Source organism: Telopea speciosissima, chromosome 1 (assembly GCF_018873765.1).
Source record: "Telopea speciosissima isolate NSW1024214 ecotype Mountain lineage chromosome 1, Tspe_v1, whole genome shotgun sequence".
NCBI lineage: Eukaryota > Viridiplantae > Streptophyta > Magnoliopsida > Proteales > Proteaceae > Telopea > Telopea speciosissima.
In genome coordinates this window covers 34,436,133-34,451,240 of record NC_057916.1, presented here as the reverse complement: position 1 = coordinate 34,451,240, position 15,108 = coordinate 34,436,133, and the positions used below count along the sequence as shown (strand labels likewise).

At 38.3% G+C, this 15,108-nt stretch overlaps 1 protein-coding gene across 2 annotated transcripts; it reads left to right on the top strand.

Moving 5' to 3' along the window:
• Positions 1-2,986: 2,986 nt before the first annotated feature.
• LOC122651241 (hydroxycinnamoyltransferase-like) lies at positions 2,987-4,810 on the top strand. Of its 2 annotated transcripts, none has more exons than XM_043844657.1 (3): positions 2,987-3,468; positions 3,572-4,502; positions 4,756-4,810. In XM_043844657.1, the coding sequence occupies exons 1-2, from the start codon at positions 3,040-3,042 to the stop codon at positions 4,469-4,471; spliced, it is 1,329 nt and encodes a 442-aa protein (XP_043700592.1). In that variant the 5' UTR covers positions 2,987-3,039; the 3' UTR covers positions 4,472-4,502; positions 4,756-4,810. The 2 variants fall into 2 exon arrangements, with proteins under 2 accessions (XP_043700592.1, XP_043700514.1); XM_043844579.1 differs by having other exon boundaries at positions 3,572-4,491; positions 4,745-4,806.
• Positions 4,811-15,108: the final 10,298 nt, after the last annotated feature.

The following is a 15,108-nucleotide window of genomic DNA, read 5'->3' as shown; positions in this document are numbered from 1 at the left end:
CACCCACGGTGAAAGGGATCCCATTCATCGCATACCGGGAGAAAACGGGAAAGGATGTTGGGAGGGTAATTTGGAATATACTAGCTAAAACCCTAGGAGGGGTCTGGGGGATATGTGAACTGTCCTCTATAGGTGGAGGAAAATGTAATCCTTGATAAAATATTGTTTCGAAAGATACAGAATCGAAGGAGATGCACAATAGTGGTTGGAGTAAGTGTGGATAGACATATATGAGATGCATGTCAATAATCCAGAATATCTCCTCTATCCTATTATCAGAATTGCAACATTATCTTTGCATGGAGCTCTACAACTCCTAAATGGCCATGTAAAGTAATTTTTCTCTTACTTATCTAGAAGTATATGGCTTATGTTTGCATATGGCACACATGTATATAAGGTGGTCCAAGGTCCAAAGTGTTATTTAGTTGAGTCCAGCCTAAGGGTGTTTATCGTTTATGTTTCGATTCAATTTGATTCATGATGTTAGAAATATAAATCCAATGGAATGGATTTGGCTCCTGTCCTTCCATGGCGGGAGTTGGAGCGTCCAGCACCCCTCACAGATGTAGCTGCCACGTGGACAGGAGACCATCCAACGGCAAATTGTTGAGTTTCATAAGTTTAACCCATTTGCCTCTTTCGTTGCTCTCTCACCCGGCTTCAGTGACGAACCCGACCCGTTTTAATATTGATTATTGCTATTCAATTTCAATATCTAGTTTGAAAATTCGATTTCGATTTGAATCCAGTTCTATAAGTTTTGTAATAGCATTGAGGAATCTACCCCAAAAAAACTGGTAGTAATATATATATTTATTTTGTATGAAAAATGACATTAATGATAACATTGAGAAAGATAAAATTTACAAAATCATTGGGATACCTAAAGGCTTGAACAATTAACACAATGAACAGGAGAATGGAAGAGGGAGGGTAAGGGTGGGAATTGCAAACTAATACCGAAACCGAATTGTCCTTTTGAATTAAGAAAATAAGTTATTATGTGGTTTGGTTTTTAAGAAGTAAAACCACTTATTATGTGGTTTTGTTTTAATTTTAAGAAGTAAATCATTTAGGCCAAATGTGTTAGAATCTATATGGACATAATTAAATCCCTAAACCAGGCTAATTAGGATTTTGGTCTAATAAAGTGGGGTCATTAAGTTACATTAGAAGTCTAATATGAACTGACTTAGTGTGGGCCAGATAGATTCCTATTGAGACTGTGATGAGTCAGACCCTATAGGGATTACTATATAAGGAGAGCTAGGTCCCCCCTCTACCCATAACAACTAATTATTCTCAATCACTATTGAGGAGTGCATTCTTGAAAAGGAGGGAGATATTCAGTGTTCGTCGTCCCTGCGCATTCGGTATTCTCATCAGGCCAGTTACTTTGGGAATAGAGGGGAAGCACCTAGATTTTTGTTTTTTATTTTCCGCTGCAATCATCATCACTATGGACATGAAACAAGGTTGGTGGTTCTATCCCTATTTTCTATTATTTATTTGATTGTATTCTTGAGCGCCCTATGGAGATCCTGGCTTTTGGGATTTTGTCCCTATTCGGATCGATTTATTCTAACAAAATGTTCACTGTGCTCGAGGGCGAAGCTGCGCCTAGACACATGGGGGTGGGCGAAATGACCACCCCGCCCCCTGAATGGCTGGCCCATGTGTCCAGGCACAGGCTGTGCTGCAGCACAGAGAACATCAACCCAATCATTTATTAAGTGGTTCTGTTTTGATTTTAAGAAATGAAATCGTTTATACTGCTGGTTTTGAACTGATTAGAACCGGTACGTACACTATTGAATCGATTATACATACCTAACCTACTAAAAAAAACGATTAGTCCTAGCATTCTATATATGTTCTTGGTGTTTTGTAGTAGATTTACGCCGTATCAATTATTTTAAATTGTTTTTATTTTTTAATTCACGATTTGTGTCTAGATGACGTAGTTCAAGCTCACCAGCCTCAAGTTCTTCATTGGGCTTCAAAAATAGATTTATTCCCAATTGGGCCCCAGATTGTTAACAGACAATCAATCGAAACTGAAATCGATGAAAACCATTTAAATTAACTCGTACTGATTAACACTTTTATAAGAGGGTTAATCTCAAAATCAAAGAGTTTTTATTGTTTTATGATGTAATGGTTTTGGATTGATCCAACTAATCGGTTCATGATTTTATTGGGTTTATCAGTTTTTAGACTGTCGATTCACAACTGTGAGTCAACCGAAATTTTATCTTAACTGAATCAAGTTTTTTGTTTTTTGGTGAAATAAAAAAACTTTACTCATTAAACTTGATACTTACAGTACGAGTGAGATCGTCCGAAGAGGAGTTATGAAGTCTAGCATACCTTGAAATCCTATCTACTGGTTCAATGTAAAGTCTAGGTTTTAAAATTATTATAATCAAGTTAATGTAATTCAGTTCGATTCTTTTTCGATTTCGGTTCACTTTGACACCATTATGGCCCTTAGCCTGAAAAGCTTGCGGAGCATTGGAGCAGGGCTGAAATGTACCTTCTGCTAATCATCATCTTTAATCTTTATGTTGGTTAGGTGAAGATGGTTAGCATCTCTCAATGTCTTCTTGATGCAGAGACACATAGCTCTGCCTCTAAGCATCAATCAATATTTTTTTGTTTTTTTGGGTAATGGGGCATCAAACAATGAGTACAAAATTAAGCTACAACTCCATTAATTTGCTTCGTTTCTCTCAAAGTTAGATTCTTAAACCAATTGAAATCGGAATCAATGGAGACCAATGTGATCTTGCCGATGCATCATCTGACTCTGTAGTACTAGACAGAGCTCAGACACCGAGACCACCACCACCACCCAAGGAGTCTCGAGTACCCATCTTTATAAATGCAGTTCAACAAATCCCGCTCCCCCTCTTTAATTCATACTTGCCCCACACCCTATTCCCAACTCACAACTGTCCAAGCTACCAAAACAATACTCTCTTTTTCTTCTCTTCCTCCAAGGAATTATCAGTTTTTTTTTCCGGCGAGAAGAGAATGTCAGAAACCAAAAGGCTCGTGAACGTTCACTCGGAACTGACGGTAGTGTCGGATACACCAGTAGAGCGAGGGAAGAGATACCCCTTGTCCATATTGGACCACGCCATGGGTCTCCACACTCTCCACATCGTCTTCTACTACAGGTACGATCGCCCCGAATCAGACGACCTAGGCCGCCTGAGGGAGTCTTTGTCGCAGCTCCTCACCTTATACCCACCCGTTACCGGCCGGTTACGGCGGAGATCGGAGGACGGCAACTGGGAGGTCAGTTGCAACGACGCCGGGGTGAGGGTTTTGGTGTCCAGGGTCCACTCCACCCTCGACGAATGGCTGACCTCTGCCGATGGGTCCCAGGAGAGAGATCTGACGGCCTGGGAGGACTTCCCGGAGGAAGATACCAGTACCTGGTCTCCTTTCCGCATTCAGGTAACCTTTTCCCCCCTAAAAAATTCCATTTTTGGGAAACATGTAACAATTGCAGAGAGTGAAAATGCATAGGTGAACAACCATATCTTTATGCTCTTTGCAGTTGAATGATTTCGAAGGTGAAGGTCTGGCCATTGGGCTAAGTTTTACGCATCTGTATGCAGACCCCACCTTCTGCACTACTCTCTTCAAGTCATGGACCGACGTACACCGGCATCTCTCCATTGCATACCCACCATTCTTCCATCCTCCAGCCCTACGCGGCCGAGCTAGTCCCAACACAAACACTAAATCTGCTGAATACTATGCAACCAAGTCGAAGGCTCAACACCCATATCCTGTTAAAATGTCTACTGTGACCTTCCGTTTCTCAGAGACAATTATCAAACAGTGCCTCTCAGAGGTCCAAACTGACTGCCCAGATGCCACCCCTTTCGATATTCTTGCCGCACTTTTCTGGTTAAGTGTCATGCGTGCCAAGAACGAAAATTGCAAGCTTTCTATATGTATTGACTTCAGGAAACTAATGCACGCACCACTCCCACATGGTTATTTTGGTAATGCTCTGCATTTTTCTATGGTTTCTTCCGAGGAAAACAAGATGGATGAAGGTGGATTAGCTTATTTAACTGGGCTTGTGCATCAACATTTGTCAAGCCTTGAAGAAGAGGAGTTGTGGTCAGCTATAGATTGGCTTGAATCAGAAAGGGAAGAAGGAGGGAAATATGCACAACCCTTCAGGATGTATGGGCCAGAGCTGACATGCGCCAACATGGAGCATGTGTTTGCATACGCAGCAATTTTAGAGGGCATGAAGCCATTGCATGTCTCATATCATGTGGGGAATGTAGAGGGTGAAGGGCTGATTTTAGTTCTCCCATCACCTGAAGAAGGACTAGGACGGACGGTGATGGTGACCTTACCAGAGGACCAAACCAATAAGCTAAGAAAGGATCCAGCTATCTTGTCCCTGGAGCCTACCATGCTTGTTAGCGGGAGTTGATAATCTGGTTTTTCAAGCATTCAATAAGTTGCGAGTCCTTGAGATTTAGTTGGGAGGGATTGAAATAAGATGTTATAATTCTCTAGTGACTGTCAATTATCTCAAGACTCTCTTCAAGTAGTCCTTTAAGTCAAAAATACTGAGTTAACTCTGAAGCTGAATTTTTGAAAGGCAAGTTGATGGCGGGTAAGAGTCTTACTGAATGATGGGGAAACCTCTGTTTTATAGAAAAACAGAGAAAAACCAGAGTTTCCCTGTATAAATCATGAAGCCTCAAGAAGGTGGTGTTTGATTGCAGCAATAGTTCGCAGCTGGAAAACCCATATTCTCAATGCTTATTCTCACTCTTTGGGGAGCAATGACATTCTTTCTCCACCCTTGAGTTTATTCTCCAAAGATATATTTCTATCTCCAATTATTGTTTTGTTGGAATTCCATTGAAAGGGTGGACCACTTGTTTTTTATTCTTGTTCCTTTTCCCACTCTTAATAGAAAGTTGTTCTTAGAAAATGATGGTCTACTCCTAGAGTTCTTTCTTTTGACAGAAAATGGAGGTAGTCTTGAAAACTTTCAACGGCAAATCTTTTGTAATGTTCTTGGTAAGTTGGTTTTTAGTGTAGTGATTCATCATTTTTTGTGGTAAAGAAATAAAGGTAATGGATTTCCTTCTCACGCACTATTTAGCAAATCTGCGACAACATTCTTTTTCCCCAAATAAAATCCTTTATAATTGTGCAATATGTCAGATTTAAGAAGAATTAGGCATCTTGCCAAGAGCCCTCTCTTAGGATCTTCGTCTCATTTTTCCCTTAGATTTGTTGTATCCTCTTTGTTCTTTGTTTTTCCCTTTCTTCGTTGAGCTGTGCTGCACATATCTCGGTGCTCGCCTAAGGATGTGTGCGGCACAGCCCAACGGCTGACAGCACCCTGGGCATGTTGGGTTCCCTGGAGGAAAAATTATTCTTTTCAATTCCTAAAGCTCGATAGTGTTCGATGGAGATGCTGATACGTGGTTGCTCGGACATCCAACGATCTGAACTTATTGACTATGTTAAGCTCAGATCGTTAGATGTCCAAACTGTAAGGGTATTTATGTAATATCTTTTTATATGTTCTAATATAATCGTACTTGTATTAATACTCAGGCTGTGAGGGGCAATCTAATAATTAGTTCATCTGACCTAAACCCTAGTTTCCTATAAATACTAGCTGGAGGCAGTAGTCTGGGTATTCCAAACTAGATGCTTAGAGTGTAATGCTTTAAGCAACTTTGTGCTTAAACCCTAAACCCTAACAATCTTAAAGCAGTACTGATTTTTAATTTTCTCTCCTCATTTGTGCAATCGACTTTGGATTTGGAATCTCCCTTCTGGTTTGGTGATCGTGCGTGGGTTTTGTAGAATTTTTCTCCTCAATTGTGCGTCATTACCCACTTGGAGAATTCAAGGTTATCGGCTTCGGTGTATTCATTCTCCTCAATTGTGCGTCATTACCCACTTGGAGAATTCAAGGTTATCGGCTTCGGTGTATTCATTCACGATTCCGAGATCGGCTTTGGCTTCGATGTCTTCATTCACCTGCAGGATTTCTTAGATCCTCACGATGCTGGGTCCATATGTGTAATCGGCTTTGGCTTTGATTGCATTGTTTTTTATTTATCATTCAAACAATAGTAGTTGATTTGATTGATTGAAGGTGACTGAGACAAAAGGAGTTGAAAGTTTGTTTTTGATTGAAAAAAAAAAAACAAACAGTGAAGCTTTGTGTAGTCTTCATCTCTGTTTTGTCAGAAACCTTTTGACAAAAGCTAAAGAAGCTCTATGGTGTTGGTGCCTTATTTTTTAAAAAAAAATCAGCATTGTTTTGATCATTGGCACTTGACAGCAAGCTCTTTACTCAAAGCTGTTTTCAAGACATTGAATTGATTGCCCTTGATTTAAAAAACAGGACATTTATTTGATTTATCAAATCTTTTTGGGTTCAGTCACTATATCTGCGAGCAGCCAACATCCGCGCCAGTAATAAGCTCTAGCATGTATGTTTCGAGTGTCGACTCCACTGCATCGCCATCATCCTTTTTCTTCGTCGTCTAAATTCAGGGTTCTCCATCTTAGATGTGATTGTTCCTTTGAGCATTTATTTTTATTTGAGTTATTCCTTGGGTATATAAACAAATCACATAACAATGGAGAAACATGTTGTTCCAATTGAGATGATCAAATTGAAAAACTTTAGTGGCTCTGAGTTCAGTTCTTGAAAAAGGAGGACTCAGTTTGGACTAAAGTATCTCAATATTTTCTATACTGTGGTAAATACTTTTTCTGATTGTACGGATCTAACTGAAACCCAATGGAAAAGTGATGATGACTTTTGCCAAGACTACCTATTGAACTGCCTGTCAGATAGGCTGGCAAAGACCTATAGTAAATATGAGATTACAAAAGAGATTTGGAAAAACCTAGAAGCCCAATTCAAAAAAGAGGAGGACCTATCAAAGACTCATTTGGTTAACAAGTTTATGGATTTCAAGTTTCAAGAAGACAAGGAAATACTTCCTCAAGTAACAGACTTTGAGAACTTGAAAACAAAACTGAACCAAGAAAATATCCTTGTTGTTGATGCATTCTTAGTGGGTGCAATTATTTTTAAGTTACCCTCTACCTGGCATTCCTTTAAAACTGAGATGCATAGGAAGAAAACACAAGTGGGGCTGGGTGATCTCAAACAGTTCATTAAAATCGAAGATGAGAACAGAGCCACGAACAACTTGGAGATGGTGAAACAACAACAGACATTTGCCAATTTAGTTTCACAATCCAAGAAAAATTCTAACCAGTCCAAGCTACCTAAGGAAGAACCCCAATAGTTGGAGGCCAAAAAGACTAACTTTAAAAAAAAAGGGCAAGTGTCGTAACCGTGAAAAGTGGGGTCACTATGCATCTGAGTGTAGGGGTCCTAAGAAATGAAACACTAACACATCACAAAAGAAAGTTCACATGTTGGTGGACAAGACTGAACCTACTAACTTTGTTGCCATGGTTGGCAAAGGTAAAGGGGTTGACCAATACATCTTCAGATTGGTGGTTAGACTCTGGAGCGACTTGTCATGTTTGCAATAGCAAGAACCTGCTCACTGATGTTGTTCAAGTAGCAGAGACTGTCACTGTTGCAAATGGAAACGTCGTGGATGTGATTCAACAAGGGACAGCGAGCTTGGTCCTATTATCAGGTAAAATACTTACTTTGAAAAATGTTAAAATTTTTCCTGGTTTTGAAAAGAATTTAATTTCAATTGGAATTTTGTTTGATGCTGGCATGTCTATTACTTTTAGTAGTGGTAGAGTAACACTGTCTGTTAACTCTTTTTATTTTGGATGTGCTTATAATCTGAATAGTATGTTTAGGTTAAGTTTAGCTAATGAGACAATAAACCAGGTTAACCATACTTCACTTGATCTCAAAATACTAAATTGTAAGTTAGGGCATGTGAACTATAGAAAAATGCTCAAACTAGCTAAAACTCATAATTTACCATTAGACACTTCAATTAGATTTGACAGATGTGAAGTGTGTGCTCAAACCAAAATAATTAGAAAACCTTTCAGATCGGTTTCTAGGAACACTTAACTTTTTGAACTTATACATTCTGACATTTATGATTTTAAAAGCTACACAACTAGAGGAGGTCGAAAGTATTTGATAACATTTATAGATGATTTTTCTAGATATTGTCATTTATACCCATTAAAATCTAAAGATAAAGCTTTTGAAAATTTTAAAATTTTCAAGAATAGGGTAGAAAATCAGTTGAACTTGAAAATTAAAAGATTTAAAAGTGATAGGGGAGCAGGATACAAATTGACAGAGTTCAAGGAATTCTGTGCCTCTGTAGGCATAATCCTTGAAACTACTGCTCCTTACTCACCTCAATCAAATAGCATAGTTAGAAGAAAGAACAGGACGTTAACAGAGATGTTAAACTCCACGTTATTGACAGCTGGCATGCCCTCTTGCTATTGGGGAGAAGCAGTGTTGACTGCAAATCACATTCTAAATAGACTACCACATTCAAAACTGATTTCTATATCTTATGAACTATGGCATAACCATCCTTGTAGATATGACACTCTTAAGGTTTGGGGTTGTATAGCTTATGTTAGGATACAAGATCCTAAGAGACCTAAGGTGGGAACTAGAACAAACATTTGTGTGTATCTAGGCTGTGCAGAAGATAGTGCTGCAGACCGATTTTTGAATCTATCAACCAATGTGATGATAGAATTTAGGGATGCCATATTCTTTGAAGATAAATTCCTCAGAGATAAAGGTCTGACCTTACCTGGTTTGATTGAAATGGTTACAGAATCCCCTTTGAAATCTGAACCAATTGTTTCTGACACTACTCCCACAATGCTCCTTGAATCAAAACCTAGAAGAGTATCTACTAGAGATAGAGTACCCAAAGATTTTGGTGAGGATTTTGTTACCTACCATTTAGAGGCTGATCCATCCACCTATAAGGAAGCGATGAGATCTAGGGACTCACTGCTATAGAAAGAAGCCATTGATGAGGAAATGAACTCTTTAATGCAGAATGAGATCTGGCACCTTGTTGATCTACCTAAAGGGGCCAAGACAATAGGGTGTAAGTGGGTACTGAAGAAAAAACTTAATTCGGATAGGTCTATAGCCAGGTATAAAGCACGGTTAGTAGCTAAGGGCTATACCCAGGTAAGAGGGATAGATTATGTTGACATCTACTCCCCGATCTGCCATTTGGCAACGATAAGGATTCTTCTTGCAATAGTATCTATTGAGCACTATGTTGTGCATCAAATGGATGTAAAAATGATTTTTCTTAATGGAGACCTAACAGAAGAAATCTACATGAACCAACCTGAAGGATTTGTCATGAAAGGTTTTAAAAAAAGAGTTTGTAAATTAAACACATCTCTCTATGGTCTTAAACAAGCACCTAAATTGTGGCATGAGAAATTTGACAAGACAGTAAAGAGCCTTGGTTTTCAAACCAGTAACTCGGATAAGTGCCTTTATTTTTTGTCTGAGTCAAGCAAGGTCGCGATTATTTACTTGTATGTAGACGAAATGTTGATTCTAGGTTTTGATCTCTCTATAGTGAGTGACATTAAAGAAACCTTGTCCAAAGAATTCGACATGAAAGATCTTGGTGTGGTGGATACCATTCTTGGAATGAGAGTAAGTTTCGATGAGCAAGGGATCACCCTTAGTCAGTCTCATTACATTGAGAGGCTACTTTCTGGTTGAGGATATAGTGATTGTAAATCGATTGAGATACCCTATGACTATAATAGACGGCTGAAACCTAAAACAGGGGACACCGTGAATCAGTTAGAATATTCTAAACTGATTGGTAGTCTCATATATGCAATGAGTTGCACTAAGCCAGACATAGCCTTTACGGTAGGCATGCTGAGTCGTTTCATTAGTAATCTTGGAAAAGAGCATTGAGATGCCCTGACGAGGCTGATGAGATACCTTAAGGGTACTCTTGGTTATGCTCTATGTTATACTGGACATCCTCCAACTTTAGAAGGATATTCTGATGCATCTTGGTACTTAGATTTGGGAGACAGCAGATCCACCAGTGGTTATGTATTTACACTAGGAGGAGCAGCTGTAGCATGAAAATCCAAAAGACAGACTGGTATTGCTCTGTCATCTATGGAATCGGAACTTTATGCTCTAGCTTCTACGGGAGATGAAGCAGAGTGGATAAAGGATCTGATCATGGATATTACATTGAGGAGTTTTAAGTTAAACTTTATATCTATATTCTGTGATAATCAAGCAACAAAGACGATTATGAATAATTCACTCTTTAATGGTAAGAGGAGACACATAAAGCTGAAACAGTCCATACTGAATTATAGAACACAACAAGGGATTATCACTTTGATTGATGTGAGAACGAAGAATAATACGGCAGATGCCCTTACAAAGAGATTGAACAAATATCGGACATTCAAAACTATGGGGGAGATGGGGTTAAAGACCATTTAGTCAGGTCTTAACCTAACCTAGTATTATTTTGAATTATTCGAATCTCATCTAGCCTTGGTAAGCATTCGGGACAGTTAACATGTTTCAGATAACTTAGTTAGGTTACTAAGTATAGGAGTTTGTGAAACCATTCCAAATTTGATGGTGTAGCAAATTTTCATGTGAAGTTTTCATACTTTGTTATTCCACAAAGGAATATAGAAGATGTCTGATATGTTTCAATGATATTGTGCTAGTCTTTATGTCATTCCAAATTTGATGACATGTCTTTCATAGTATGGTGCATCATTCCAAATTTGATGATACAACATAAATTTATGACTGATATGACGAACACAGTATTCCAAATGAAAACATGGTATGGTCCTTATGATAGAGACTATATAGGATCGAGTTCTTATAAAGAAACTTGATGATGATGCTTATTGTTTTGATTTACCTTCAGCCATATATGGAATGTACTAATTTCTTATTGTTGAACTAGATATTATTGTGCAAATGATTGAATTCATATTATCTTATGAAATTTATATTTGACAAATTACAGAGAATGACGAAGATGGAGGAAAACGGTTGAATCTGGATCTCGATGATGATGACTTACTTGATGAGTAAAGTCACATGGATTGTAAGGACTTTTTTTTTTTATTATTTCTTTTGATTTAGCCACTTGCATGTGGAACTTCGGATTTATTGTTGGGTTTACCCTGAGTATCTAGTTTGGAATACCCAGATTGCTGCCTCCACTAATATTTATAGGAAATTAAGATTTAGGTCAGATGAACTAATTACTAGATTGTCCCTCACAGCCTGAGTATTAATATAAATAGGATTATATTAGAACATATGAAAAGATATTACATAAATACCCTTATACAAACTGTCGCATGTCGATATCTCCACCTAGCACTGTCGCACTACCGAGTTTTAGGGAATTGGAGAGGATAATAATCCTCCCCGAAGACAAGCTAAATTCCCATTATGAAGGCCCATGTATAATTGTATAAATGGTGTTGGCCAGTCCCCTCCCAAGGCAGGTCACTCTGCCCACGTGCGAGAAAGGTTCATGTCTAAAGTCAAGTTTTAAGTGAAATAAATTTAACATCACATCTAAAAAAATCTAACCACACGGGATTTGGCTCCTCTTCAGGGAAGGAAACCAAAATCGACCAAAGCACGATGGGTTTGTGTAGTAGGTATTCTTATTTAGAGTGGAAAAATATATCACGTGACATACTTGTCTCACTTATTAGTATTAGAGGGATCGGCCTTATCAATCAGGGCTCCAGAATAGGCCTAAAACCACTTTATTTGCTTTAATAAAATCATCTTTGAAGTTTGAAGGATGTGGGACACTATAATAAATGAACGATCGATGTGAGAGGATGCCGATAGTCCAATCCCAAGACAAGGTTGTGTGTTGTGTGTAGGGTTGTGTACTTGTGTGTTTGTAGAGAGAGAGATGTGAACTTTGATTAGATTATAGTAATGTACCTTTACCTTAAGTCTATGTGGGGAAGCAATTTTCTGTTCCCATGTATTTATCTCTCTCCTCCTCAAAATAGGGGTTGAAATGCATTTTCATATGATGAAAAGAGAAAGAGATTCATGGGAGTGCTACCGTAGGTCATACTCTCGGATAGAGTTCTTTTTCTTTTTTATGTGACGATGATTATTGGTAACCAAAACTTAATTTCAGACTATGAAAAAGAATTTTTTTAGAACTACTCACAAGGAAAGAGAGCAATTGAATGGACTAAAGCTTAATTTCAGAAACCTCATCCCTGTGCTTCTATTTTTTTCTTCCAAAGCTCATTTTCAACTTTAGTTTATCATGTATTAAGCTTAGAGCATCAAGTACCCAATGTTATGTGAAACTAATTGATAATAAGGAATAGAATGATTCACATGAAAACATGAATAACCATATGCGATGACACCACATCATATATATCCATATGAATATGCTGACAATTTGTTGTATTTGAGAAAGAGGGGAACACGACATAAATCTTGAATAAAACCGAAACAATATAATTATAAGTAAGATCGCATAAGAGGTAAATGCAAAGAGTTAAAACCTGTGCAAGAATACATAAGCCGTAAATGCACTGAATCAAAACTTGAAATAAACTTACATCTTGTTCTGTGGCACACAACAAACAGATGACCTTAACAATCAAAAGCAGAGATGCGAACAGCGTCGGCGAATGCAAATTTAGGGCTTTGCCAAAATACTCAGTCCAAAATTGTTGAGAAATGCTGATAAATCCGTCTGTCGGCTACTCTTCCCTCTTCTATAAAGAGAAGATTGCAAAATCCAGCACCACCTAAACAGATCAAACTGTTCAACAAGAGATTCATAATGCATAAAGTGAGAAAGTGAGAGAGAGAGAGAGAGAGAAGAAAAATAAAAAATAGATAGAAAACCAGTTTGAAGAGATGTATCGCCGATAAAGAGATAGAAATCTAACCTTGATATACCGAGATTGAAACGATTGGAAAAAGAAGAATCACCGGAAAGAGCGTATTCCCAACCACCAGCAAAGATGTAGGACCTTCGATGTTTGATGACGATAAGTTTTTTTTTTTTTTTTTAAATCGTAATGTTGCTCCACTAACCGGTTAAGGGAAAACTCTTAACCAGTTAAGGGTTAAATTCTTGAACGGTTAGGATTTTAAAGTAAAAATCAACAGTTGATAATGAAGTGTTGTGTTTAACGTTGCATTTAGAGGTCGCAACAACGGTTGATAATGAGGTTTTGCGTTTAACACTGTGTTTAGAGGTCGCAACAACATTTAACGTTGCATTTAGAGGTCGCATTGTGACCTTTTTTCCAAGAAATATAATCTCAAAGTGTATTCTAGAAAATACTAAAACCTAAGAGGATATTTGTGAATCAAAAGGTGAAGTGAATTATTCAACTTCTTTGACTACTGAGTTCGGATAGCAGAAAAATTCCTACAATTCAAGTAGCAACAAATTTTTTTCCTGTGATTGACTCATATGAGACCTAACACCGTTGCATGTGTTGGCATGTGCAACCCGGGATGGTCATGGTCATAGTTAAAAAAAACGCGTTTAAAACTGTGTTCTTGTCTTTTACTGTTTTAAACATGTTTTACGATTTCTTTTCAAATCATACGAGAAAAACGGTAAACGACATGTATTACCGTTTAAAACATGTTCTATTTTTTGGCATTTTTTGAGAGCTTAGACTTGTTGAACAATGGTTTACTTAACTAATCATATCTCTCCCTATCGAACTCCGATCGACTTGATTCTTTCACTAACATAAAGTTGACTTGAAGGACTACAATTCTCATGCCATAACCTTTAACTCATATTCAATGCACAAATCCCGAAAATTGAGCTACAAACTGATGCATCTATTGAAAAGGGTTTCTAAAGTGATAAATCCAAACTCCAACTAAACATGCATCATTTTGGGAGTATGTTGACAACAATGAATAACACCATAGCAAAGCCACATTGTTCAACAAGACTTTGGACACGTGTTTTTTTAAGTGTGCTTCTAGTTTTTTACCGTTCTTTGTTTTTTTATCGAACCGTTTGTAGTTTTATGTTGTTTAAAACTAGGGCTACAACAGGGTCGGGTTGGGCCGGGCTGAACCCTAGCCCAACTCTAAGTCCCCTAAGCTGAGCCCAGGCCCAACCCGACCCTGACTCAGGGCTAGAAAAATCCAACCCTGATCCGCCCTCAGGGTCGATCCGGGTTGACCTTGATTGGCCCTGATCATGGAGAGGGGGAAGTAAATGCATGGACTAGAATGGGTCGGGGAAAAAATTATCAATTTTACATAAAATAAAACTGTAATAAAATGTAGGGAAAATGTTCTCTGTGCCGTAGCGCAGCTTGCACAGGGGGGCAGGGTGGTCATTGCACCCACCCCATGTGCCTAGGCGTAGGCTGCGCTGTGGCACAGAGAACAACACCCCTAAAATGTATTATATCACTTATTGTCTTCATATATAATATATAATATATTATATATTATATATTATATAATAAAATGTGGGTGACATTAAAGTTTATAATATATATATATATATATATATATATATATATATATATATATATATATTATTAATATATATTTTATAGCATAACTTAAAACAGGTTCGAAACTGGGTCGGGCCGACCTAGGGTTAGCTTGGGCCTCAACCCTAGCCCTACCCGACCCTGACTCAAGGCCAGAAATTTCCAGCCCTGACCCGCCCTCAGGGCCAAATATCTCAACCCAAGCCCTGTTCAAACTCAGAGAGGGCCAGGGCGGGTTTGGGCCGACAGAGCCAAACTTGCACCCGTATTTAAAACCCGTAACGTCCGTTTCCATGTTTTTTTTTTCCGTTCCTATTTTAGCTAACTATGGTCTATGGTCATGGCTCTTTCTCATTAGCAATTTAGCATGTGCACCTCACGAGGCTGTGTGCCTGTGTGCATGCCACGCTGAGTGAGAGGGGCGAGGGAAGGATAGCTCTTCCTTAAAATTGAAATCGTTATTCAACTTTTCGATTTTGCATAGCCAAATGTTTGGTTAAAATTTTTAATGGGCTTCTGACGTTGGTGGGC

Excerpts from the sequence above, each read along its gene's own strand:
- LOC122651241 (XM_043844657.1), top strand. The coding sequence starts at position 3,040 with ATGTCAGAAACCAAAAGGCTCGTGAACGTTCACTCGGAACTGACGGTA. Across the intron at positions 3,469-3,571 it reads GGTCTCCTTTCCGCATTCAG|TTGAATGATTTCGAAGGTGA; the intron begins GTAACCTTTTCC and ends TGCTCTTTGCAG.